At 50.3% G+C, this 27,473-nt stretch overlaps 1 protein-coding gene across 8 annotated transcripts; it reads right to left on the bottom strand.

The window, feature by feature from the left end:
* Window positions 1-404: 404 nt before the first annotated feature.
* On the bottom strand, window positions 405-27,473 carry CCDC136 (coiled-coil domain containing 136). 8 transcript variants are annotated; one of them, XM_065883934.1, is made up of 19 exons: window positions 27,416-27,473; window positions 26,522-26,629; window positions 24,741-24,995; window positions 24,583-24,657; window positions 18,314-18,637; window positions 15,767-15,878; window positions 15,017-15,185; window positions 14,627-14,767; window positions 14,148-14,306; window positions 13,699-13,869; window positions 13,104-13,289; window positions 11,024-11,218; window positions 10,332-10,559; window positions 9,735-9,737; window positions 8,337-8,837; window positions 7,742-7,963; window positions 6,379-6,660; window positions 5,420-5,713; window positions 405-515 (listed from the first exon to the last, which is right to left on the bottom strand). In XM_065883934.1, exons 1-19 carry the CDS (start codon window positions 27,471-27,473, stop codon window positions 405-407), a joined length of 3,594 nt encoding a protein of 1,197 aa, XP_065740006.1. The 8 variants fall into 8 exon arrangements, with proteins under 8 accessions (XP_065740006.1, XP_065740008.1, XP_065740009.1 ...); XM_065883935.1 differs by lacking the exons at window positions 405-515; window positions 27,416-27,473 and adding an exon at window positions 3,507-3,608 and having other exon boundaries at window positions 26,522-26,537; XM_065883936.1 differs by lacking the exons at window positions 5,420-5,713; window positions 6,379-6,660.

Genomic DNA, 27,473 nt, shown 5'->3' with positions numbered 1-27,473 from the left:
TCATTTCTTTCTTTCTTTCTTTTTTTTTCCTCAGCCTCATTTCTGAAGTCATTTGTAGGGTGAGAAATAGTACGTAGGAGCCAGAGCCTTAAGTGAGCACCTGGTTAAAGGGGAACTGCTCTGTTCTGGTTGTGCTGTGAGGTAGTTAACAAATAAAAAGCCACAAAGTCTCATGTGATTCAGCTGATGTTTAATTACAAGGAACCCAGGTTCTTACACGAGGCAGGAGATGGGAGCCAGCAGCTCCCCACAACGAGCCTTTCCGGCCTGAGTGGCTGAGGCTAAGGAGATGGGGACACATGGAACACGCGGGTGGGGTGGGGGCTCTGGCACAGTGTGTCCTGCCCAAAGCTGAGGGTAGTGGCCACGGCGGATCTGCCTCCTCGGCTGGCCCAGGCCTGCCATCACTCCACGAGGCAGGACTCTGTCTCCTGCGGCCGCATGTTGGGTAACACATACAGAGCCACAGCTGCAAGGGCCAAGAACACCATAGGCTTCCACATCCCAAACATGTTCTGTGGAGACCAAAGACAAATGGTGAGTGCCCAGCCTTCTGAACTCCTCCCTAAGCTAGAGATCCCCTGCCGACTGGTGCTGGAGAGATACCTCAGAAACATCATAATGGTCCAGTCTCTCTTATCTCCTGGGTAACCGCTGCAGACAAATGTGGGCTTAGTCCTGGCACCACTAGGTATCTGGAACAACACTACGTGGATGACCTGAGCTGGCTGCCTGTATTCATGCCCCGGGGGGTGAGAAGAACCAGCTCCTGCGTGTAGGAGCAAACTCAGAAGCAGATTTCAGAGAATCCAAACGGTCGCAGCAAAGGATCAGATGCCACGGCAAGGAAAAGAGGGTAAATGTGGGCCCCTGGGAAATGCAGCAGCATCATTAAATGCTTGATGGAGGAAAAGTGAACTCAGGAGGATAAGACTGGGGGTGGGGGGGAGCGAAGAAAGTGCACCAGAGTACAGCAAACGTGAGGTTCTTAGGCAGCCCAGACCGTCTGTGGAGAATGATGTCCTTGAAGGAGACTGAAGGAAGTTGGTCACTGGCCCAGGGAGGCAAACACCAGGGTCATTGAAACACCTCCTTGGAGAAAACAGGAGAAGTAAAGAGCAGGCTGATGGCAGCCTGCTGTACAACCATTTGTACGTGACTGCTAAGCTGGATGAGGGACTGGAGAGGAACACTCTAGAGGCTCGCCCTCACCTGTAACTTGGGTGAAGGTAAGAAGGTGGGGGGTCACCCCTGAGGATGAGGTGAAGCTGGCTGCAAAAGTGAGCACTTTGAAACCACAGGGTCAAGATTAAAAATAAACACACGGCTTCACAGGTGAGAACAGTGGACAACGGACTAGATCTGATAGAGAGGAATGGAACATTCTGCCTTGGATCCAAAAACTCAACTGCAGGCAGAGAAAGGGGAGAGAACGCTTAGCATATGTGCAAAAGGCTTTTATAAACAATGCATGAAATAAGCTAGCAATGTGATATTAGTTATCAGAGAGCTAACGTGATCTGAGGCTGCACGAAGAAGCTGCTGTATGGTGTCTTCCTACTTACTTGGGAGCAACCAATGAAGAGAGACGATAAGGGGAAACAGGATTGGAATTTTATCTGATGCTGATATTAAGTCCTTAGAATCTGATTCACAATTTACTGGCTGTATTACATAACCCCTCTATGCCTTAGTTTTATCACACGTAACATGATAGCTACCTCAGTGGGTTATTGTGAGAATTAAATGAGTTAATACTTATCAGATGATTAAACAGTGCCTGGCATATAGTATGCATTATGTAAGAGTATGCTCTTTTTATTATTTATGTGGTGTTTTATCATTTATAAAGTACTTCATATGAATGAACTCATCTGTTCCTCACATGAGGAAGCCAGACGATTTATCATCCTTTCCTTACATTTGAAGAAACTAATGTTCAGGTTATGCATTTTGCCCACTGGGACTAAGCTCAAAGAAACAGAGACAGACTCACCCAAGATGTCTGCCCGCCTGTCAGCCACACTTTCTACTCTACTCTGCTGCCTCAGTTTCTGGATGGGAGCTGCATGCTGGGCCGTAGCCAGGCTCTGGGTATAACAGGCTCCTCCAAGAGGACGCTTACCCAGGAGTTCCTTCCTCTCACTCTGGTCAGGCCCGGCTGGGTTTGAGTTGGTGAAAGGTTATGGCTGAATGCTTTGGGTCTCAACCCACACGGATCCAGAAACCTGGGAGTGTACAGGGAGAGACCCCTCTCACCAAAGGAGTTAAAGACTGACCGTGGTGAGTAACTCGAATGTCTAAAAGAAGAAAGGAGAAGGGTTGAAGAGAAAAAAAAAAAAGTGAGGAGGAAAAAAGGCAGGACAGAAAAGGAAATAGTGATAAACGCTACCCACAAATGCTCCAGCGGTCACTCTGAACCTATGCAGTGAGCCAACTACACTCCATTTACAGGGATGTGAGAAGAGAGGGTGGGGGCGTGGGAGTGGCAGGGGAAACGTGGGAAAAGAGCCAAAACAGGCCAAGAGAGAATAGTTTATGGGTCTGGAAGGGTTCTACCTTGGGCCATGAGACTACATTCTGCCTCCTGAATTTGGTGCCCTGTTGACGGATCAGATTACGTGGACTGGTGCCCAGAATATATCAGTCTGGTTCCCTGAAAACACTGCATTTCTGGTTAGTGGAAACTTCTCACCAATACCACATTCTCTCCAGAAAGCCTAGCTTGGGAAGCCAATTACGATAGAATCTGACCCCCAAAAGGGATGTGGCATTCTTGTTCTGAGTTTTTGGAGACTAGAATCCCCAAACCAGGGAACTTCTCAGTAGAAAGTATATAATATGATAAGAGTTTGACGCCAAGGCCGAAGGACAGATCGAGGTTCTCCTCAGACCAATGACCTTTGGGGATCAGAACTCTCCAGACCTCCTCTCTCACCCAAGTCGGGAGGCAGTGATTCCTTATCTTGCCATCCTGCACAGTGACCGTAGTGAGAGCTTGGCTCTGGGGCTAAACAAAGACCAAGAGCAGCCAGGCCAGCCCTGCAGTCAGACATCAGCTCATCAGAAGTAGTCGAGGGAGCTTTGAAAGTAGCCACAGTGCTGGGATCATTCAAATTTTTCCCAGCCAGAGTACAGAAACTCAAACTATGTCAATGGCGAGCATTCCAATTCCGTACAGGTTAGGGAGACATTCTCTGAGATGTTATGGGCTTTGCAGTAGCCCAAGGAAAAGCCAGGGCTAAAACTCAGACCTGACTATCACCTGTTGTAAAATGGCAGAAGCAAGAAGCAAGCGGCTCAGAGAAAAGGGAAAGAGGAGAGGCCAGGGCAACCCGCACCCTCCCTCTATCCCTCAAAAGGAGGGGACGCAATACCAGTACCTGCGTTAGGACGAAGTCTCAGCCCACCAGCACCAGAGCAAAGCCGATATGACCGAGAGGCCAGGGCAACCCGCACCCTCCCTCTATCCCTCAGAAGGAGGGGACGCAATACCAGTACCTGCGTTAGGACGAAGTCTCAGCCCACCAGCACCAGAGCAAAGCCAATATGACCACCAGGCCTACGAGAGGCAAGGAGAAGATGGGGGGATTGGGGGCAGGGGGTGGCTGCAACATATCAAATGAGAAAGAGGCACGAGGAGAGACCAGAGATGAGAGATGGTATAAAACGACATAAACACATGAATCCAACAGATAATGAAGATGATAAAACAAAGGGAAAAGGGAAAGAGATCAAGAGGTTAAACAACAGGTAAGCGAGAGCAGCGGTATTTCTCCTCCGCTACTCGGGCCTGGTTCTTCCCGCGGGTCGCCTACGGGAGATGCAAAACTGCAAGGGTTAAGCAGCGGCGTAGGTCCAATTCAGGGCCACATTTTTGGCTTGTCATATCCCTCTTATACCTTGTCAAGCAAGGGTTATCTGCACCTAGACCTTTCTTGTAGGTCAGTAACTGGAAAAGTGAAGCTCCAGAGAGTAAAGCTGGGCTTTCCGGATGAGCAGGATGACTACTTTGCCTGGATCACTCTAGGAAGGGCAGCCTCCTGCCAGGCCACCTGTCCCTTTGTTAGCCGCGTGTTCTGGCTGTGTTCCACCAAGTCTCAGTGTTCTGGGACACCCCCTAGGAGTCTGATGCTGTCGTTGTGAGACAAAACGCACTAAAACAAGCTAACGATGGAGAAGGGCGAGCTCTTGACTGCAACCATCTTCCAGGGAGAAAATGAATTTGCAGGCGGTAATACATATGCCAGCAGAGCTGCCTGTAAAAGATGCAGGACCCACTGAGGCAAAGGGACGCCTCCATATGCAGACACAAGGAATGTACTTGATTGTGATGTAGAAAAATCCAGTTTCGTGTTTAGAAAGCTGGCACATGAGGCCAGGTAATCTATGAGGCTCTGAACCAGCATGTGGCAGGGTATGAAGAATTCAAAGAAATAGAACACTGGGGAAGGGGCTGTGGTTACTCCTACTTTTCACGTCCTAAACAATGGCTCTCTGCCATGAGGTTGACAGAGAACTGTAACTGGGTCCTTAGCCAGTGCTGCAGACTGAACTGACTGAACTGCTGAAAATTCCAGATAACTTCGAGATGACTGGGGCATCCCACCACAAGAGACTTATTTTCTTCCCCGGTGTTTAAAAGGACAGAAAGAACCTGTACTGCAAACTGAGGACTTATTCAGGTACTACTCAAACCCTTCGGAACTCAGAGCCCCCGGTTAACTCCAACCAGGGCAGAGATTCAGCTAGTATGTTCCTGTATGGATGTGCCAGTTGTTAAAATACTGAAATATTTTTGTGCAGTTGGTACATTACCCAGGATACTCCCACCCGACCTCTCCAGATCCGGTAACTAAGGGGCCAGACCTCTGGCTGGTCTCCCAAGACTGGCCAACAGCTCTGCTGTAGAGACGGAAACATTCTATTACTTCCGATCGGCCCTGGCCCCCACTCTCATGCCCTGTAATATTACATAGAGCCCGGCAGGCGACAGCAGCCTCTCCACACCCCTCATGGCAACAGAGGTCAGCCCTAATAGGGCACCTCGGGAAAGCAGGACTGGGTGACTTGCCCAGGCTGACAGAAATGCGTGGTGCGGTGCTAGCTGAGGGCGAAGAACCCTCCTGACGTGAGTAACGAGGGTTATTACCACATAAATGAGAGGAGGCGGGACTCCGACTGGCACGCCCCGGTTCCCAGAGAAGGTGCTTTCTGTGAGACAGTTCCACAGCCTTTCCCGCAGAGACTGCTCTCCCCAATCCCACCTCCACCTCCATTTTTCCCCAGTGCGATGCCTCAGAGCTTGCTGGCCTCTACTCCTGTAGAATTCCATCCAAGGGCTGGGTCACACCTGAATGCTGGGCACCTGCGCCCAAGAGCCCATTCCCCACATGATCCTGCCTTTGGCTGTGGTTACCTTTTTGCTCTCAGAAGGCTTGAGGGGGATGCTTCCCTCTGAAGCTTCATCCTCCTCCTCCTCTTGGTCGTCACCTTCTTCCTTACCCTCCTGGCTGTGGAACTCTTCATCTCTCTCCTCCTGGTCTGCTTTGAATTTAACCTCTCTAGGACCTGATGGCTCAGAAACTAGTTCATCCCAGGACTCCTTTGTTTTGTCCTCAATTGTCTCCTTCGTTTCCTCTTCTATTTCCTCTTTCGTTTGATCGTCCAAGGCCACATGGTTGGCCTTGTAGTACAGCACCACCTCCAGACTCTGCGGGGCGGAGGCAGTACAGGATGGGGGATGCTGTTACCTGGGAAGATGCCTACCCTCATGACGATGCTTAACTACCTCAAGAACACGCTGCTTCCCACAGTGCACAGACAGCACTGTGTCCTGGGACTGAACTGATGTCCCGCGCACAGTGGGGAGGGTGGCCACACCCAGCCTCTCTGGACCCGTACCACATCTATCTGGCCATTAGCCATTTCCAACTGTTCCCAGAGCTAAAGATTCTGCACCTCAACTGCTGCTTCCTACCCTTGCCTGGTGACCCCCCATTTTATCCAGTCCTCTTCCACCTATATGTACACAACTGCTTTGAGTAAATCCCCCTCTTTCCATCCATTTGGTCCTTCTCTTGGGCATGTGACCCAAGAAGAAGAACAGGGGCCCCAGAAAATTGCACTGGTCTAACTGAAACAGTCATCCAGCCTCGGGGCTCCAGGTCTGAGTGGTCTGTACTCCACTCTCCCCTTGACCTCACAGGAAAAGGAAGTACCGAACTGCTACTAAGACAGAACTACTCTAGACACATTAGAGATCCCAGAAGCATCTCTGCAAGTACCTCATCTGGTCGGAATGGTGGTGAAGGTGATTTTCCTTCCTAGGATCCCCTTTAACTTTCTGCTTACCTGGCTACCAAGGTTACTACTCACCTTTCTGCTCTCACAGCTGACCTCAGAACTCTCCAGGCTTGGCTTGGCCACCTTTTTACGTTTAACCCCACTGGCATTCTTATTCACGTTCTCATTGCCATTCGTTCCCTTGGTTTCTTCGGTAACAGAGGACCTCTTCTCTTTGAGCTGGTGAAGCTCTTCCTGGCAGCACTGCAGCTGCCCCTCCAACTGCTCCTGCACGGCCAGGAGCCGCCCCTGCTCATCCATGCTAGCCTGGTACTGTAGCTGCAGCTCCCGCAGCTTGGCCTGCAGTTCTTTGATCTGTTGGTAGTGGAGGCCCAGTTATTCACAGCTGGGCCTACGTGATGAGCCTGGCCCCTGCTTCAGAAATCTCCCTGCTAAAGCCCAGGGGGACGTAGATAATACAGAAAACATTAAACTGTTAAAAATGAGCCTCTAAAGCAGTTTTAGAGGTTCTCCCTAACTTGAGGCACTTGATGACTTACATCTAACATGATCAAAAAAGGATGACTAAAATTATGTTTTTACTGTGAACTGTCAGGGGAATGACAAAAGGGCTAACCCCTTCTGAACTGTGGGGCTTTATTACGTAGTAGTTTTTGATGGGAACTCCTACTTTGCCCAAGCTATTTCTCTAATAGGTACCATCATTACTATAGGAACTGTGTTGTACTCCTGAGACTGGACCTGGGCTCCTGCACCTCACCCTGGAAACGGAGGCAAGTGCCAACCCTGCTCCCTACTCCCTGGTTTCGTCTTTCCTGGCTTCTGGCAGCACATCTTGGCCTTCTGGGGCAGGTACCAACACTAAGCAACCTAGGCCCACGTGTTTCTCGCTCTCTGAGCCTCCCCCATGCGTACAGTGGCCCCCACTGGACAGAGGACTACTCTTCGTCAGGGACAATGCCCTCTGTCCCACTCCTAGTGGACGCACAGCACTCTGCTTGGCATTATGAGAGATCCAAGAGAAGACACAGCCCTGTCCTTGAGGTGCTTACAATCTAGTTGAAGAGAAGAGACAAGGTGGAATACACACCAACTAAAGAAAATCGGAGGTAAAAAAAAATACAACTCTATAGAAGTGCTCTAGGACAAAGGAGAACAGATGTGGCAAAGGGGAAAAAAAAAAATCATTCAAGGAGTCTTGATGATCAGTAAGTCCCAGCACAGCGGGCGCCTGAGAAACGTCCGTCAGTGGCACCACAGACTGCCCAGCCTCTTGGGGTTCAGCCCCTGCTCTGTCCCTCTGACCAGGAGGAGGGCAACTGTACAGAGCTGGCAATGAGCTCCTCTCTCTCTCCTCAGCCTCTCTGAAAGGGCTCCGACCTCCTCTGGCTCTAGGGACTCCTACCTGAAACCCTGCCTCCCTGAAAGCAGTTACCTCGTGCTCCTCATGTGGGGAGGCACCGGTCTTCTCCAGGCACTCCACGCACTCCCTGAATTCCGTCTCGCAGGCATCCAGCTCTTCCTTCAGCCTCTTCTGCTTGTCTAGCAGGTTTCTCATCTGCTGCCACAGCAGGTCGTGCTCCTCCTGGCTGAGCTGGTACATGGCCTGCACCCCCTGCAGCTTGATCAACACCTTGGCAACCGTGTCCTCAAAGCGCTGTGGAGGGCAGGGGAGCGATGACGGCACCCTGAGGAGCCCCTGCACTCCGCCCACTCTCTTCGCTAGGCCCTTTCTTGGGTACAAAACAATGGCCACAAGGATCTGAAGCTGCCCAGGGGGAATCCTGTATTTCTTCCCAGAAAGAGCACCATGACTGTGTTGATGAAAAGTCCTGAATCTTAGACTTCCATCCAGATGGAGCATCTCCGTATGAGGCAGGCAGAGTACCTCATTTATTTCCTGTAAGTTAGTTACCCTGCTCAGCTCTGAGCCCACTGCCCACTTCACCTCTTGTGCCCTTCCCCGTGACTTCTCTTAATAAGACAAGAACCTTCTTCCCCTATCTGACCTGACATCTGGTTACTTTTACCTCCATATCTTCAGGATCAGCAAGTTCGTCGTCCATGCTGCTGCTGACGTAACTCTTGTGACAGGTGTCAGAGCTCCTGCTGGTGCCGTAACTCCTCTTATAGGCAATGCTGCTGCTGCTGCTGCGGTAACTCCTCCCACAGGACTCCCCGGTACTGGTGCTACTGTCATAGCTCTTGAGGAGGCTCTCTTCGCTGGCCTGGCTGCTGTTGTAACTCTCGTGACAGCTCTCGTTGTCATCAATGTTACAACCTCTGCGACAGTTCTCGTTGCTGGTGGCCGTGGTCCCGTAACTCTTCTTGTAGGACTCAAGGCTCATTTTCACAGAAGGGGACTGGACTTGGAGCATGTGGATTTCTTCCAGGCAGAGCTGCAGGTCGGCCTGCAGCCTCTTCCGCTCCTCTAGAAGCCGCTCCTGCTCCTGCTGCAGCAGCTCCTGCTCAGCCTCACTGGCCTCGTACAGCTCCTGCAGAGCCTGCATCTGGGTGATGATCACCTTGGACTGCCAGGAGTGGGCGGGGAAACAGCACCGTTACCCTAAACACTGCGGTCCTTCTAGCTGCACCCCTCCTGGTGCGGATGTCTGAGAGCACAGGTCAGAGCACTGCACACCTTACCCTCCCGTCTCACCACAGCCTAGATCTTTGACTTTGCCTACAGGTAACTGGCGTGTGTCAATTTTTTGCTCACTGGAGAAAATCTCCCTGGGACAGATAGTCCACGATTTCTGGCCTCCCATTTCTGCTGGTTTCCATATGCTCTGGTAACTTCCTATCTCACTGGAAGCAGCACTGAGTGGATCTCAAGGTCACTCGGGCTCCCTCCCCTCCCCTCTTCTCAGTCAGGTGTATCCATTATCCTGACCTCTGGGGCTCAGTCCCCTCCACCACCCCCAATTCTAAAATCAGCCCTGGCCTTGAATATGAGCATATGAAGAACTTCTTCCTCAGAAGATGCAGACTTGGAATCAAGGTCTCACTACAAGTCCCTGTCGTAGTGAGGGACTCCTCCTGCCTCAATTCTGAATCTGGCCCCTGGGCATGTTTCCCAGGCCCTCGGGGCCTGGCTTCTTGGGAGCTGATGCCCAGGATGCGATCTGATTGGTTAAGGGAATATTTTATACCTGGTTCCTGGTGTCTGCTATCCAGGCTGAAATCTGACACCCCTGGAATTTGACCAAATCTCAGTTTGGACTTCCACTATTCCCTACATCTATCTGCCTGTCTAGGCTAATACCTGAACAAATAGATTGAAATTGAATAAACTTCAATTTCAATGAATTGAAACTGTCTACCTGCCCTTCCTTGCCCCCACTGAGGCCTCAGACCAAATGCATCTCCCAACCCTGAACAGACTTGTCTAGAAATCTCCTTCAGTGTGACCTCAGAGGCATGACCACTTGCTGGTGCTTGAGACCCATGGATTCTCTAGTCCAACGCCTCTGACCAGGCTGTTATTGCCACAAAGTTCCAATGAAGACAGTGAGGTCAGTACCAAGAACCCCACATGCTGGGAATTCTTCCCTTGGAAATAAATGGCCTCAGATGTGCCTCATGTAGAACGCCAAAAGGTTACAGATTGTGGTCCCTGGAAAGCTTCCTTCTCGATTACCACCGAGTTCATGAGGAAAAGATGGCATGTTTAGAGTCAGTCCTAAGGGATCCAAACAAACGCTAAGGTGATCTACTTCCAAATACGTCTGGAAAATGAGATGCTGAAGAGATTGAGTCAAATTATCAGGAGATCTCAAGCTTCCAGGTCCTCTGGTTTCTAAGTGTTCACAGTGCTTCAACTGGGCATCCATCTGAGGGAGCAGCTAAGGCCGTACCTAAAGCCACATCTTAATGAGCCCCTGAGTGGCTGCGAGGGTGGAGCTTTAGCTTCATCCTTGCGCCTGGCAAAACAGGGCTTCGGAACTCTGACCCCTCTGTGGCGCCCCCTTTCCCTACAATGCTGTTGCCACCAGAACTATCTCCCTGCCTCTTGCTATAGTTACCTTGTTATGACCACATTTTGAGGACTTAGGCCATTTGGAGTCCTTCGGATTCTCCAACACTTCCTGGAAATCAGACTCCTTGAAACGTTGCAGCGCTCCGTGCAGTTCTAATTGTTCTTTTAATATACTTTCTTGATTCTGTATCAGTTTTTTCTGCTCCTCCTGCATGCCTTGGTAGACCATCTGTAGTTCACACAGGTCTTGTAACTTTGTAAGGAGCTCCTGACTCTGTGAGGCAGAGTGGAAGGAAGAGGGCTAGAACTGTGGTGGTTACACAGCAAGACCTCTGCCTCCTTCCTGCTTGGGACCCTTCCCTTAGGGGGGCTGGCTCTGCACAGCCCATCTGGGACAGCAGGGGAGTCTCTCTTTGGAGACCTGCTAGTTGAGTAGTAACGACCTCATATGTTTGGATGCATTTTGCAGTTTGCAAAGTGCTTTCAAGTACATTTTCTCCAGACGGACTGAATATCTAAATATAAAATGCTGGACAGATTCCAGAGTATAGGATGTATTTTAAGATTTAGAGCCCTAATCAGCTATATTGAACAGTTTTGTTTGAGGAGATTGGTGAGAAAGTAAGGAGTGGTTGGTTAAGAAGAGAAAAAGTTCCATCCCCACCCTTTTACTTCTCCCAAGTACAGTCACATCTGGGCAGCTCCTCACAGCTAGCAGCAGCCGCTGGCTGTGATTACCTTGTGGAAGAGACCAGATCTGGGGAGCGGGAACGTGAGCCTGTGCAGCTCTTCGTGCAGCTGGCCCTGCGCCTCCTGCACCCTCCTCTGCCTCTCCAGGAGCTCGCACTGCTCCATCTGCAGCCGCGCCACCTCCTTCTGGCTGGCCTTGTACCTCTCCTGCAATTCTGTCAGTCTGAAGAGCAGTGCGTCACACTGTGGACAGGGCAGGGCGCGCAGGGGTGCTTACTCTGGGAGGCAGGCTCCCTGGCGTTTCTCTGCCCCATGCGGTCAGCAGAGCACTCCGTGTTCTCTTACCTCTTGTGATTCACCAGGGTCTCCCACCCTGCAGTCACCTTAGACTGATCACCCCAAGCCGCACTGCGCCCATACAGGCCTAGATGCTGAATGCGAACCCCAGCAGGCTGCTCAGGACTGAAGTTTGGCTCTGCTCTAAATTTTGCCTACTAGTTCTTTCTTTTTTTTTTTTTTTTTTTTTTTTTTTTTTTTTTTTTTTGGCGGTACGTGGGCCTCTCACTGTTGTGGCCTCTCCTGTTGCGGAGCACAGGCTCCGGACGCGCAGGCCCAGCGGCCATGGCTCACGGGCCCAGCCGCTCCGCGGCATGTGGGATCTTCCCGGACCAGGGCATGAACCCGTGTCCCCTGCATCGGCAGGCGGACTCTCAACCACTGCGCCACCAGGGAAGCCCCACTACTAGTTCTTTCTGAGGGCAGTTTTCGAGGGAGGTTATCAGCGCCCCTCCCTTCTCATTTCCCCACCTCCATTTCCTCTGGTAGATACTATTTTCCCACCCTGCAGGGAATTCTAGTTCCTGTTACTCTCCAGTTGTTTCTGTAACTATGCTCCTTACCAATAAGGACTTACTTTCACCCTAATTTTCCCCATTTTTGTTTTCATAATCAGCTTTAAGAATCTTTAGAGAAGTATGAGCTGTTACTGAACTTGGGTTGAGAGGACTAAATCATCCCATGATTCCAAAAACCCAAATCTTCTAGTATCAAACTAATCTCAATGTTCTTTTAGGAGAGGAGAAGAGGCTGGCTCTGTATGCCAACATGCTTCTCCCTTCCCATAGTTTCTTCCACTAGGAGAGAAAGTGATGAGCAAGTTATGGACCCCCTGGATCTCTAAATGGAATGGGAATGGCGGGGCGGGGTGGGGCGGGGGAGTGAGCCTGGCTGTAGAAAGGCAGGTGGACTATTGGGGCAGCCCATGTAACGTCCCCAGTTCTGTCTTCTGAAGGCCTTTCCCTGGGGATATAGCCTACTGTTGGCTGTGGCAGGAGCTACTGAGTATTCTGGCAGAAGGCGACTAGCTCCACCATCTTTTGGAATCTTACACCTTTTTTGCATCACGCTTCAACATTTTTCCATTTCCTGTCAGTGGTCAGGAGCTGAAAGTACTCAACAAGGCTAACTAATAATGACTTGCATTTTATACACTATGGAAAAAAGGGTAAGTGAAGAAGGAAGGCCTTATTTATCACTACCAGGATTTTTTTTACTGAAAGAAAGTGAGATAAGAGTAGTGTTCTGTTCAATTTAAAGAGGGTAAAATTCAAGTTTAGAATTTAACTATTCTGAAGTCACAGAATAAATCCTGAAAAAGCCTAGGTCCTTCTAATACCCAATTAGCACTCTGGGCACAGACCATGCCTTTTGACGAGAGCACCTACAATCTGCCTCAGAAAACTGGACCTTCTCTTTCTAGTTCTAACAATCATAGTTGTGTATATGGGCCTATGTTTATGTTCTTTTCCACGAATGACAAGATATCACTACAGTTCTAACAATAAGGTATAAGTGTCTACACACATGAAATCATGTGTGAAATCTTCAGGTGTTCAGACTGGATCCAGAGGTATTGATTCTACTAAGCTGTGGCTTGGGCTCAAAGTCAAGGTCAAGGCAAAGTTTTAAAGTTAACAGCATGGGGCTCTGCCTGTTTTCTGCCTTTCCACATACATCTGTGATTGGACAGGAAGTCCATCAAGCCTCTTGGTTGGATGACTTCATCTTTTGCCTCTATACCTCCTCTCTCCAAGGCTCAGGAGATCTCACCTCTCTTAATTACAATTACCTTATCAGCACACTTTCCCTTGTCCTCTGGGATGGACCGGGTGGTCTTGAGCTGCTGCAGCTCCTGCTGGCAGAGCAAGAAGTCCTGCTCGAGCTGATCATACACGTGCTTTTGCCGCTCCAGTGCATCCTTGCTGGTCTGGTACAGCCACTTCATCTCCTGCAGCTGGGCGTGCATCTCTGCATTCTGGGGCAGGGGAGGCAGATCCCGCCATCATCCCAGAAGCCCCCATGGCTGCACTCTCTCCTCTCAGGCAGGGACTAAAGGGTCCTGTCCTTTCCAGTTCCAGTTTCATCCCAGCGGGGACTACCTGAGATGGACCAATCCCTAACAGGCTCTATACAGAGACCTGGGACTTCCTCTTTTGGAAGGTGGGGAAGGGAAGCGGCTTCCTTTTTACAGCTCTTTCTGATTTAAAATCGAAGGAAGCTGAGCGCATCGTGACCCTTTGAGATCACGTTGCCATGAAGCACTTTTTTATCTCCTCATCGACAGCTCCTCCACAGAACTCCACCACCCCACTCCTCCTGTGAACTTGTCCTCTCATGCGAGGCCCTGCCGTGCTACGTTCTCCCTCACCTGAAGCTTCGTTTACCTTCTCTCTGCTCTCTTGGGAGGAGGCCACGATGCCCTTGAGGTGCTGCACCTCTGCCTCGTGGCAGTGCAGGCTGTCTTGCAGCTGCTGCTGCACGGCCAGCAGCTTGTCCTTCTCACACGTGATGTTCTGGTACTGCAGCTGCAGCTTCTGTAGCTGGCACTGTAACTCCTGCGGTGGAGGGGCCTTGGGCAGTACCTCTGGGATCCTTAACCCACTCACGCTTCTGCTTGAGTCACTCTCAGACACAGACAGTCTGAGAATCCACTTCTCCCTGCCCTGCACTTACGGGTGTCCTCTCACCCAACAGAGGACTCGAGGGCGGCTGGAGTTCTGTACCTGTGGTGCCGCACAGGTGGCAGCTGGAGCTATTTCAGCACTCAACTCTTATCCCCCTCCCCCCAAACCTCTGGCACCTAAGCGGCCCCTCACCTCGGGGTCGTTGTTACCTTCTCACTCTGGCTTTCTACGACTGTGGGTTTCATAACTTTGAGCTGCTGGAGCTCAGCCTGAAGTTGTAGCTGTATCTTCAAGAGCTCATTCTGCTCATCCTGGCTAGCATCATACTTTTGCTGCAGGGCACAGAGTCTGGTCCTCAGCTCCTCGCTCTGCGGTGGGGAGGATGTGGGAAGAACGGTTACTCGCGTGAATCAGCAGACCCCTCTCCAGACCGGAGCGGTTCTTTTCCAGACGCAGACATCTTGAGGCACTCCCACAGGCCTACGGTTTAGTTTCTTTTCTGCGGCAGACACTCGATAACGCCTACCATTTCTAGAATGCAATGCTGTGTGATTTCTCCAATTGCTCTCTGGTTGCAGAGCAAGCGTCAGCAGAGCACAGCCTTCCTCTGCGTTCATCCTCCCCGGAAATGGCAACTCCACGTAGGCCCTTCTGCCCTCCCCGATACCCTTCCCCTGTCAGTGTTTACCTGGGTGACACTGTGGGAAGTCTGAAACCGAAGCACCTCATCCTGTGCACACTTGAGCTCCCTCTGCAGCCGCCTCTGCTCCTCCTCACTGGTCCGGCGATGATGCTGTAGCTCTTGCAACTCACAACTCAATTTCTTACACTGTGTGGGAAACGCAACAGGAAGGAGGATTTACGACAGGTACCATAGGCTCTCTGGGAACAGGCTTGGGCAGAGTATGTCATTCCTTTTACCGGAATATTCAGTAAAAGGCAAGCAAGTGAGACCCTGAAGTCCTATCTCTTGCCACAGCACCTGCCTCCTTTGTCAGCCTCGTGTCTAAGGAGATGCTGCGGCCACAGGCCAGGAGAAGGTGGGAGCGAGGCTGTAAAGGGGCCTGCCTTTCCCTACCTCGTTCTGCATGTCATGCATCTGCTCCTCAGCTCCCAGCAGCTGCTGTCGCAACAAATGCATTTCAGGATCCGGCTCCAGGAAATCCTCTTCTGAAGTCTGAGACTCTGCTGACTTCATACTCCCTAGGGCTTGGGACTCCAGGCACCTTTCTGTTGTTCTTTGTGTCCTGTAATCCAGAACCCCAGAGTCACGTTTGGGAGAGAGCTCTGCCCGGCACCGCCTGCCAAGTGTGCTTGGTCCTGATGTCTTCATTTTAGGCAAAAGGAGCTTTCTATAGTGATTCACCTCTCAAACACACCTAGGAGATTATAGAAAAAGTCCCCAGCACCTCAATCTGCAAAGGCATGTCTGGCTCTGGGAGACCCTGAGAGTACTAATCCAGTCGGGCTCGAGGCTGGGCCTGGAGTCACGCCAGCTCCAATCTGGAGGTAATATACCATCAGACTGAATCATGCCTGGGAGGACAACAAAGGAATTGCTTCTTATCTGCTGTAGGGCAGAGCAAACCAGACCTAATGCCTAGAATGGAAGAAAACTAAATTTTAGAACTCACTCAATTCTAGTCCTGAGACATCTGGGTTGGACCCCAAGACCTACTTCTTGGCAGCATCCATATCCTTTGGATACCAGGGAAAGGACCGGCTCACCAGGACTGGAGGGAGGCTCATTAGCCTGGCATCTGCCTTCACCAGTTCTACTCAGGGAAAAGCCCAGTCCTAAAGAGCCCCGCCAGCCTCCAGGCTGTACCTCTCACTCTCCAGATCCGCAAGCTGTCCTGTGAGGCTACTGTTGTTCTCCTGGAGGGCCTGGTACTCCTCGTTCAGGAAGTGGTAGCGGTCCCGCAGTTGCTGCAACTCTTCTGCAGAGGACAGGCAGAGAGGTGAGATCCCAGGGAGGAAGCACTGACGACCAGCCCACAATTTTCCTGCCTAGAAATCTGGCTGCAGAAAGCTGAAGAGTTTCTTTTTCTAAAGACAGATGAGATACCACATGCAGAGGCTTAGAAGGCAGGGCCCGGAAAGTTCTGCACCGCAGTGAGTCTTTATCCTCTTTCAGTTAGCTGCCCTTCTTTTCAACTTCCCAGAAGATTGCCCTGTGTGCCCATCTTCAAAACCCCAACCAAGGGGCTGGGTAGGGGTGGCAGGGGGAAAAACACCAACCAAGACAGTCTTGAGATTTTTAGGAGCTTGCGAGGGTTTAAGTAAGTTTTTGGTTTCCTGAATTTAAAGTTTCCATTCAACTGTTCACAGTTAGTTTCCTCTTACACTTTTAGTACAAAAAGCTGAGAGTGTTAACTGCCAGATGTCATTCTGCCAGTGCCAGGCTTTCAGAGACAACCCAGGCATCCTTTTACTTCCTTTATTACCACACCAAATCCATCGGCCTGCACATGGCCAAGAATTCTAATGATCTTTTATCTCTGACAAAAAAGCCCACCCCGACCAAACCTACAAGTCATCCGCAGGCGTCAGCAGAGATCTGGTTGAAATGTCCCAGCACATGTCCCTAAGTTCCAGATACCAATACTTTTTTTTTTTTTTTTTGCGGTACACGGGCCTCTCACTGTTGTGGCCTCTCCCGTTGCGGAGCACAGGCCCCGGACGCGCAGGCTCAGCGGCCATGGCTCACGGGCCCAGCCGCTCCGCGGCATGTGGGATCTTCCCGGACCGGGGCACGAACCCGTGTCCCCTGCATCGGCAGGCGGACGCTCAACCACTGCGCCACCAGGGAAGCCCACCAATACTTTTTAATGCTGTGATAATATAAACACCCATATCTGTTTTGTTTCTTCATGATTAAGAATTATTTCTCTCAGAATACTGCTGATATTTAGAGAACACCAGCTTGCTCGAATCAGAATACAAGGCCTATCTTACCTGCTTTGAGATTCAACACCCTGAAATTCACTTCTAATGTTCCCTCTTTAGTCCAATCAAAAGTCCTTGGCATACTCCAGATTATCATAGAAGGAAGGAAGGAAACTAATCTTTGATGAAAACCAACCACGCGCTAAGCATTAGACTTGATGAGTCCAGCCTCGGATTCAGTTGTGTCTGAGTGCCTTCAATACACTAGGCATTTCATTTAATCCCCCAAATAGTCATATAAGGTTTTCTTTCTTTCTTTCTTTTTAAATAAACTTTTAGTTTTAGAAGAGTTTTAGATTTACAGAAAAGTTGCAAGGATAGTGCAGAAGTCCCCGGGAGTGTTCTCACCTAGTTTCCCCGACTGTTAACATCTTCCCATGGGTACATTTGTCATGACTAAGGAATGAACACTGGTACTTTACTGTTAACTAAATTCTATACTTCATTCAGATTTTTCTACATTTTCCCTAAGGTTCTTTTCCTGTTCCAGAATCCCATCCAGCTATAAAGTTTTATTAATCAATTTTTATAGCTATGGAAACTGAGGTCCAGGAGATAATAACCAGGCTATTTATCCTGCTAGTTAGCAGAGCTGAGATTCTGAACTTGGGTCTGTTTAACTGCAGCCCAAGCGTTCCCACTGTGCTGGCCTCCCTCTCCTAGTACACCAGCCCAAAAGCGCTTCTGAGAGGCTTGCTACAGCTGGGAAAACTTGCAGTTCTTTGATTCCTCGTTGATTGCCTCTGCTTGACCTGGCCTAGTGCAGGGCCTCACATTATAATACCTAGATCATAAATCTAGCCTCAGAATAAAGGCAAACGCTCTGATGTCATGAAACCTAGCAGCTAGCTGGGAGACTGAGCAGAGCTCCAAGCTTTTGAGGACTCATGTATTACTGGAAATAACCTCTGTTCCTCTCCAGCTGTCTTGTGCTCTGGTTTGCTGCCCCCTAAAGCTTCTACTTGGGGAGGACTAAAGGAGGCTAAAAATTAGCATTGTGGGCATTCTGGGACTTGGGAGCAGGACTGGGAACCACTCACCCCAACCCACACAGAAAGTGACCCAAGCAAAGCACCATGATGCCAGGGCAGTGGGAAGCTTTCCAAGGTGACAGGCCCCTATACGCCCACCCCAGAAATGGAAACTTTTTCAGGAAGGGCTTTAGCATAGGCAAATCAACAAATGCCCAATGGCTCTCTGAGGAAGAATTCTCAGGGTACAGCTCCATGGTGCTATTTCTTACACCATTATGGACTGGTTATATGACATCAAGTTTTTCTCTCTTACAGTCTTGAATCCAACATGGAAGCTTTTTCTAGAGGCTCCCAATTCATGATCTAAGCCCACCTTCCACCATCTTCTTGCGTACTATTTCCCTCTGCTTGATTTGACTGACAGACCAGGAGGAGGGCTGGCTTTCTCATACCTTGCATCTCAGAGAAATCTGAGAGACTTAAACTATTGGATGGGTCAGAGTTCTTCATTTCTATTTCTGCACGGAGGGAGGTGATCTCCATCTCATACTCTCCTCGGATGCGCTCCATGTCCTCGAGTTCATTCTGCATCCGGCAGAGATCCTCCTGCAGGGAGGCTATGTCGCTCTCATGTTCAGTCGCGGAGTCCTCCGCTGCTTGCCGCAGATTCTGGATCTCAGCCTGGGCCAAATGCAACTCCTGTTCTATTTCCTTAAGTTCACTTTCTTTTTCATGCTCTAACAGGGAAATCTCCTCCCGTAGAGACCGCAGCTCACCTGCAAAGCCCAAAGACGATCTTGAGATGATCAAGAGGACAAGTGAACTCATCTACCATATTCTAGAAGCACAAAGTTAAAGGCAGACTTATTTCTTATCTGGAAACTCCCGACAACCTGCTCTCTACCCCAACAGAGAAGTATAGCTTCACCTGATATGGAATAAAGGGAATACCTAAGAAGAGAACAGAGTGAATCTATGTAGCAAGGTGCAGTAGAAAAGTAGATCTTGAGGTTTGGCATGAAAAACAAATTAGGCTCCTCCAAACAAAAAGTATTAAGTGCTTCTATGAAATCGCCTGACAGTTAAAGACCAAACCTAATTTACAGCATTTTACTGATGCCCTGAGTCTTTCCAAAAAGCCCCTTACTAAAAAAATTTACACAGACTATTCTCATCTATTCAGTCTGGGAGCTTAGAACTCACAGAGCCTCAGATCTCCCATGAACTGCCTGTGTAAGTACTGGTCCCCAAACAATGTGTATTTAGAGCTCACAGCTGAAATTCAAATATAGGTTCATCTCATGAGAAGCAAACATGGGAAAATAACCTAGATGCCAGTCAATAAGGGATAGCTTAAACCGAAGAAGGTAAAATAGAATACTGGCAGCCATTTAAAAGAAAGTGGCAGATCTACAGAGAAGACATGAGAAAGTTTCCATAATATACTAACTAGGAAGAAAAATGAGCTGTAAAATACATGGTATTATCTTATTTTTGCAAAAAATATTCATATGTATAATATATAACACAAATATACAAAGACATAGAAAAAGATCTGGAAAGATATATGTCCTAAACCATACAGCATAGCTGCTTCCGAGGAATGAGACAGCATGTGAGAGGGGCTTTTACTTTCCACATCATATATATCAGTGCTGTCTGACATTTCACAACAAGCCTATATTTTATAATAGGTTTTAATTTACAAAAGAAACGTGTCAGAGCTCTCAGTATCCGTGAAGCATCTCAACGTTTCTGGACAGACGTACCCATCCAGGATCAGGAGACTAAAAGTGGAGCGAGAGTAAAAGGCACTGCCACCAACAGAGAATTCAAAATTTGGGAGTCAGGATTCAGGAATTAGTGAGGATTGGATTGGGAGGGTCAGGACCTTCCCACAAACTCTTTGCAAGGCACACTGTCCCCATCCCTTGCCCCCAACTCCTGTTCATTCTACTCACCCTTCAGATTTCAACTTTCCCTAGCCTCACCCCCAACCTCCGCAAAAAATTAAGCAAAGCCCTCCATTAAATGCTCTCATAGCCCCTTGTACTTTTTACAGTGTGTGTGTGTACATAAAACATTGGTCTCCACTTGTAAGCTTCATGAAGACAGGAAACATGTCTGTTTTTCTCACCATTACAGGTTCAGGATCTGCCAGAGAACCCAGCATAATGCACTCAATAAATATTTGCTGTAATTCATGCATAAATGAGGCAGGGATACATCTAGTCCACACACTTTTACTGAGGACCACGGGTACAGAATTACATGTTCGGGGTGGGAGAGAGACTCAAGAGGGAGGAGATATGGGGATATATGTATATGTATAGCTGATTCACTTAGTTATACAGCAGAAAGTAACACACCATTGTAAAGCAGTTATACTCCAATAAAGATGTTTAAAAAAAAAAGAATTACATGTTCGGGTATTTTTTTAAAAACTAGAACAGAACATGGAGGTTTGAGAATAAAAATTTGGACACACTGCAGACATAAATGCTGAGCGGACCAGGTGTCTCGGAGGCGAGGGTACGGGGTGGGAGTGGCACGGGGGTAGGTCCCCTGCCAACCTTACACGGGTGGCTCCAGCCACATCTTTGCCAGTCTCTCCTTCTCTACAACCATCCTAGCTGTCTCCTCTCTTCAGTCTATTTGACAAGTATTAATCGATCACCCCTGTGCCAAGTCCAAACATCTCCACTTAGATTCTCTGACTTCCTTCCTGTTTGAAGGAAACAAAGCCCTTGCTCTTTCCACTACTGAACGGACACACAAGTCAACCGGCCATTAGGATAAAGGCCTGGGTGGGTGTTCTGTTGGAGGGCTCACCAACCTCTACTTCCCCACTTTGCCCTCAATGTTCGGGTTCAAAACTCCCTTAGGTCCTCCTCTGGGGTCTAGCCCTAAAAAATGACATTCTCAGATGCACTGGGGAACGGAGAAAGGTCGCGCTCTGCCTCAGAAAGCTCTTAACTAGAAACACAGAGGGGCGGAGGGGTGGGGCTTGCAGACAGGCCCCAGGGAGGGGCTTATCGGGAAGATGGACGGGGCGGGCCGGCTGGGACGTGGAAGGGCCTGACCAGGGTTCCGAAGAGCTGGCGCCGGTTGACAGTGAAGCTGGGGCCGTCGGGGCGAGGCCGAAGACCCGGGGAGGGGGACACAGTGAAGTCAGTTCTCACTCACTGGTTATGGCCTCCATCTTGCCAGAATCTCCCTCCTACCCGGCAAGTGGTCTCTCTGAGGGGGGCCTCCCGCCGCCAGCCGGTCCCAGCCCCCAAGGGGCTGCGGCGGCCGGAATGGCCTCTCAACACCAGCTACCTCTGAGGCCGCGCGCGCCCCCTCTTGGCGGAAACGGGCAACGCACGTGCGCAAGGACTCCGTTTGCTCCAGCGAGGTGGGGTTTGGGCGCCTTCACCAGACCCGCAGCCCCACCCCCATCCCCGCGCTCAGATGAGATCCAATGCTCTACTGGATCCTTTCCTCCATCAGATCAACATGATCTACTGTGACCCATCCCCCCAAAACCCAAACACCAGAAGCTCTCCCTTGACTTCATTTCCCTTATTTCTCTGCTTCTCTTCAAGACATGACTGCGGGAATTATGGGTACTCACCTTCATTTCACCTCCCCTTTCCTCTTCGATCCGATACAATCAGGCTTCTATCTTCACTGAAATGTCTCAGAGCCCTCCATCTTGCCAAATCCAATGGCCATCTTACTTGACTTAGCAACTTCTGACACCACTGATCACTGTCTCCTTGAAGCACTTTCTGCTCTTGGCTTCCAGGTCATCAGATGTCTCAGTAGTTCCTCCTACCTCAGTCTCTTGTTCATTTCTCCTCCTCTATTGGACTTTTAAATTCTAGAGTAGCCCTGGGACTAGACCCTTTTCTCTCCTCTTTCTATATCTCTCCATGTGATTTCATGGTGATCTCCCTTGGATTCAAATGTCATCTATATGCCAATGACTCCCAGATTTATATCTCCAGTCCTGATTTCTTCCCTGGTTCTAGATTCATATATCCAGCTGCTTCCTTAATATATTTACTTAGATGTCAATAGCCATTCCAAACTCAACATGTAGAAAACGTGTCTTAAATGGTTCCCCTAGCCCCAAAATTTGTTCCTTGTCAAGCTGTCCTCATTCCAATAAATGACACCACCATCTATTCAGTTTCTCAAGGTAAAGTCATCTTTCATGTCTCTCTTATCCCCCAATCCAATTCAGCAAGTCCTGAGAACTCCAACTTCAAATTACATTCTCAATCATCTCCATTTCTACAGCGCTAATCCCTCTAATCCAACCAATCATCATCTCTTGACTGGACTATTGCAGTTATTTGCTGACCAGATTCACTGTTTTGACTCCTTTCTCTTCATCCAATTTCCATACAGTAGCTGAAGTGCTCTTTTAAAAAAGTAAAGTGGGGACTGCCCTGGTGGCACAGTGGTTAAGAATCTGCCTGCCAAGGCAGGGGACATGGGTCTGAGCCCTGGTTCGGGAAGATCCCACATGCCGGGGAGCAACTAAGCCCGTGCACCACAACTACTGAGGCTGCGCTCTAGAGCCTGCGAGCCACAACTACTGAAGCCTGTGTGCCACAACTACTGAAGCCCACGCACCTAGAGCCCATGCTCCGCAACAAGAGAAGCCACCGCAATGAGAAGCCCACACACTGCAACGAAGAGTAGCCCCTGCTTGCCACCAGCCCGCGCGCAGCAATGAACCACAACTACTGAAGCCCGTGTGCCACAACTACTGAAGCCCACGCACCTAGAGCCCATGCTCCACAACAAGAGAAGCCACCGCAATGAGAAGCCCACACACCGCAACGAAGAGTAGCCCCTGCTTGCCACCAGCCCGCGCGCAGCAATGAAGACCCAACGCAGCCAAAATAAATAAATTAATTAATTAAAAAAAAAAAATTAGCCAGCCTCCAGCCCTGGCTAATACCCTCCCATATTTTTCCACTATACTTAGAATAAAAGTCAAACCTCTCAGCTGATCTATAAGGCCCTCTGTAATCTGAACTCTGCCTGCTTCTCAGAACTCTCTCTTATCCAAGTCCTCCACATGCATTTTGCTCCAGCCACAATGGCCTTTGTTCTGTCCCTCAAACACATGAAACTCATTCTTGCCTCTGACCTTCTGCAGTTGCTGGTTCATCTGCCTGGTGTGCACGTCCCTCAGATCTTCCTCATTATTCAGGTCTTAGCTCAAATTTCCTCTTCTCAGAGGACTTTTATAACTACCATATCAAAAATAAACTGGGCTTCCCTAGTGGCACAGTGGTTGACAGTCCGCCTGCCGATGCAGGGGACACGGGTTCATGCCCCGGTCTGGGAAGATCCCACATGCCGCGGAGCAGCTGGGCCCGTGAGCCAGGGCCACTGAGCCTGCGCGTCCGGAGCCTGTGCTCCGCAACGGGAGAGGCCACAACAGTGAGAGGCCCGCGTACCGCAAAAATAAAATAAAATAAAATAAACTTCCATCTTACCCCATCTCTCCATATCATATTGTTATATTTTCTTCATAGCATTTATTGCCACCTGAACTGGTGGTGTTTGTCTATTTTCTGCCTCTCCCCATTAGAATGTACTCTTCATTAGGGGAGGGATCTGCTCTATCTCGTTCATAGCTGTTCCTCCAAGTATACAGGCACTCAATAAATGGTTGACAAAACATTTAAATCAGCCCTATTTTACAGTTAAGGAATTGAGTCTCAGAGAGATGAAAGTGACTTGCCCAAGATCACAAAGCTTGTTATGTGGCAGAGCTGGGCTCAAGAATCTAGGTGACCTGAGACCAATGCTCACACTCTTTTCCCTGAGCAACATAGCTCCTGCAGTTTCTCTCCTTCCCCTCCCCTCCCACCTCAGCCTGTTTATTGTCTACTTTTCCTGCATCTACCTTTGCTTACATCTTCTTTCCTTTCTCTTTCCCTCCTCCTCTCCCACCTTGGCTTGCTCCTCTCCAGGCCTGCTTGCCGGCCTCCCTTTTTTTTCCATTTATACTTCTCTTTTGGCTTGATCTCAGTTCTCCCTGGAGAGTCCCTGCAGTTTTCTAGGACAGCTCCCAGGAATCTTCCAAAAGCCCACAGATGTAACAAAACCTGCCTCTTTATTTGTCGGCGCAGTGTAATGTGGGACGACTGCCTTGCTGCTTCCCAGACAAAGGCACGTGGGTGTTAGAAGAAAGGGCTTTTGGGGCCACCAGCTCGGTGTTAGGGAGCAAAAGAAGCATTCTCATCTGCCTCCCTTAAAAGATGCAGAGTCCCCTCCAGTCACTTCTCATTGGCTCACTGCTCTTCCCATGATGCCCTTGGAGGGACAGGCAAAAGCAATCTGGTTTGGAATTCAACCTTACTACCTACCTGTGGACTGACCAGGAGAACAAAGAGAAAAAGGGATGCAGGTGTGAGGGGGAGAGACTGAGGAGAGAAAAAGGAGAGAGCCTCGGAAAGGGAATGAAATGGGAGGGCAAGAAAGGGAAGGAGGGGGAACAGAAGAGCCAGTTAGAGGTGCAAAAAGAAAGGAAATTAGGTAAAGAGGAGGATGGAGAGGCAAGGAGAACAGGGCAAGAATAGGAGAAGAAAATGAGGAGAAAGTAGCGAATTCGGTTCCGATGGTCTGCTATGTCTGCTATGCCTCAGCCAAACCCTCAAGAAAAAAGTACTTGGATGACCACCTGCCCTCCAGTCCGAGCGCTAGGATTTACCTTGGAGCTGCTGAATCTGCTTGGTGAACACCTCTGCCTGCTGGGCGCTGGCCAGCCGCTCATCCTCCAGGAGCCCTGCAGTGACGGGGAAGCTGGCATCAGGCCTGGGATCCAATGCCTTTGGGCCCAGGCCCTCCGACCCCATCACAGGCACTCACCCTGCAGCTCCAGTGAGTCGTCCTCATGCTGCCCTGCCAGTTCCCGGGTCTCCTCCAGCTCTGCCACCAGCTGCAGCACCTGAGCCCTCAGCTCCTCCAGCTCCGTCTCCGTGAGGCTCAGGCCCCGGTGCTTGCCAACCGACAGGGAGCCCATGCTGCCACTTTTCTGCACTTGATCATCCTCTTCTTCCACCTCTTCTTCCTCTTCTTCCTCCTCCTCTTCCTCCTCGTAGAGAGCTGGGAGTAACACTTCCCCTAGGAGAGACCCACCCCCCGCCACCAGCAAGTAAGAGCCAACTTCCTTTCCACAGGCCTTAGAGGGCCCTCCAACTCACTGTCCCAGGGCAGAGATGGTATAATAGTGCCACCTGGTGTCCCCCAAAGAGCCCCTGGGCAGGACGTGCATGCATGAGGAGGCTTCAGGTGTGAGAGTCAAGTTTGGAGGTAGCCCATCCCCCTCCCGGGCCCTTTCTGGACCAATGTTGCCCCTGGTGGCCTCCAAGTACTGCCTTCAGGCAGACTGGGCAGCCAGGTGCTGGCTCAGCTACGTGAAGCTGGCACAAGGATACCTGCTTCTTCCATCCTTGTCTCTGGGTAGCAGGACAAGTAGTCAAGAAAGATTCAGACACTGGGTGTATCTTTAAGCCAAATAGGGCAAGAATTATAGTTTGGGGGTTTGTACAAAGTTTACAAATGATCCGGGTGGCTTGTGAGAAATTAGCCTTTCCATAATAAGAAAGGTTGCCTGTCAGCAGGTAGAGAAAGAGAACATCTGAATGAAATGACTCTAAATGTTTTATTGGACAAACACTGGGGCCCTTTCAAATATATTCTATCGAATAGTCTTTTTGGAATTTTCTACCAGGTCCACTTTTCTTTTCCCTGCTGAGTGTCAGGAGATCTCCCTGCTGACCACAAGGCAGTTTTAAGGGGAAGTCATAGGTTGTACTTGGGTGTAAAAGATAGCCTGACATTTTAACGCATTAAGAAACTGGGGTGTGCGAGTCCTCAGCCTCTGGCTGGCGAGCACGCCCTCCTTTGCTGCAATGCAGTTCCTCTAAATAGAAAATCTTATCTGGATGGTAATAGTTTGCTTTGTTTTAAAATTTGGAATTTCTGATCTTTGTCCAATAACCACAGCCTAAGGTTCATCTGGGACCCCTTGCATCATCTGTCCCCCTTGGGGAAGCAGGACTGTCCATATTGAGTGTGCATAGGGACCCTTCACAGGAGTCCTGGAAACAGGACCAGCATCCTTCCAGGCTCCTGGTGTTGGTGGGGATACATGTGTGTTGGGAGGTTGGTTGGCCTTCTCACCAGCCCTGCTCCCAGGCTCCCTCTTTCAGGCGGTAAGATAGCCTAGAGAACCAAAGCCACAAGGTTTCCATTTGAAGTTAGTGGTGGTGGCACCAGAAAGACAATTCACATGCTCGCTTCCCTACTTTTCAAAATAGGAGACAGCTTGGGATCTGGGTCTGGAGGCAGTGAGAACAAACCCCCTGCTGACAGGCTGCTTCAAAGCTCTGTCCAACAAGGCCTCTTTCTCTGTCTGGCAGCTCCCCTGGGACACACAACCTGGTTACCTGGTGATCAGGACTCCAAAGGGATGTACCCTGAACTTCCCTCAAGCCCTGAGCCCTGAGGAGGGGTGGAGCGGACTGAGCTGAACTGGGGGGAAGGGCTGTGTCCTGGCTCAGAGTTTTGGGGGTCAGAGGGAGGAAGAAGAAGTGAAGGGAAATTGGGTGAGGGGGATGGAAAGAAAGCTTTTTGGGAAAACTCACCCTCCATAGCTTGCATCCCCCGCCGTTCCAGGGACCCCCAGCGTTGGCCTTTCTTCCTCTCACAACCCTCTGATACCTCGTAGGAGCCTGAAGTGGTCACTGTGGGTCCTGTGAGACGGGGGAGAGGAGGGATTGTGGGATGGTAGGGGCGGCTGGGGAGCAGCTGGCGGGGGGAAGGGACACACCTTCTAGCCCTTTGGAGCCCTGGGTTTTTCATCCCGGTGGAAGTACTTGGCTCACTCTGCCAAGAGCTGCAATTCTCCTCCCCAGGCCGCCCCTCACGCTGGGACTACGGGGACACCGCCCTGCACTGCCCAACCTCTCCTGCACCCCCGCCGTTCCAGGCTCCTCTCCCTTGCACAGGCATAAAGGGTGTGTGTCTCTTTAGCCCAGAGGGCACAGGGGGGAGATGGGCAGGGATGGCAGAGGGCGCGACCCAGTACAGAAGAGGCTGAAAGGCTGAGGTGGAAGGGGAAGGGGTCGATGGCGGGCAGGGGTCGTGTGGGAAGGGGCTCTGCACCGGAGCCGCTCCCCTCCCTTACATTCTCTCCCTGGACTTCGTCCACCCCACCCCCGCCCCGCGCTCAGAATAGTTGGGGTTCCGAGCGGGTGCAGGGTTTGGAGCCCCCAGGGCTGGAAGCACCGTTGGTCTGGAGAGACGAGACTGAGAGGGCTCAGGGGAGAGACTGCCAGGGAGGATGCGGCCGGTGTGAGGAAGACCCAGCCCGGAAAGATGGAGACCGGGCCTGGGTGGGAGGCGGGATGGAGGGAGGAAGACTTAGGACGTAAAGATGGGGAGCAGCGGAGGGGGGAGAGGACGTGGGGGTCTGGAGGGAGGAGAGATGGAGAAGAGGAAGGAGCGGCGATGGAGTGGTGAGGGAGGGGCGCTCTGACCTGGGCCCGGGCAGCTCCAGCCCGCGGCGCCCGCGCCGGCCCCGGCGCCCGCCTCCAT

The sequence above is a fragment of the Phocoena phocoena genome, chromosome 9, assembly GCF_963924675.1.
Source record: "Phocoena phocoena chromosome 9, mPhoPho1.1, whole genome shotgun sequence".
Lineage (NCBI taxonomy): Eukaryota > Metazoa > Chordata > Mammalia > Artiodactyla > Phocoenidae > Phocoena > Phocoena phocoena.
The sequence above is the reverse complement of the archived record's forward strand: the minus strand, read 5'-3'. Positions and strand labels throughout refer to the sequence as shown.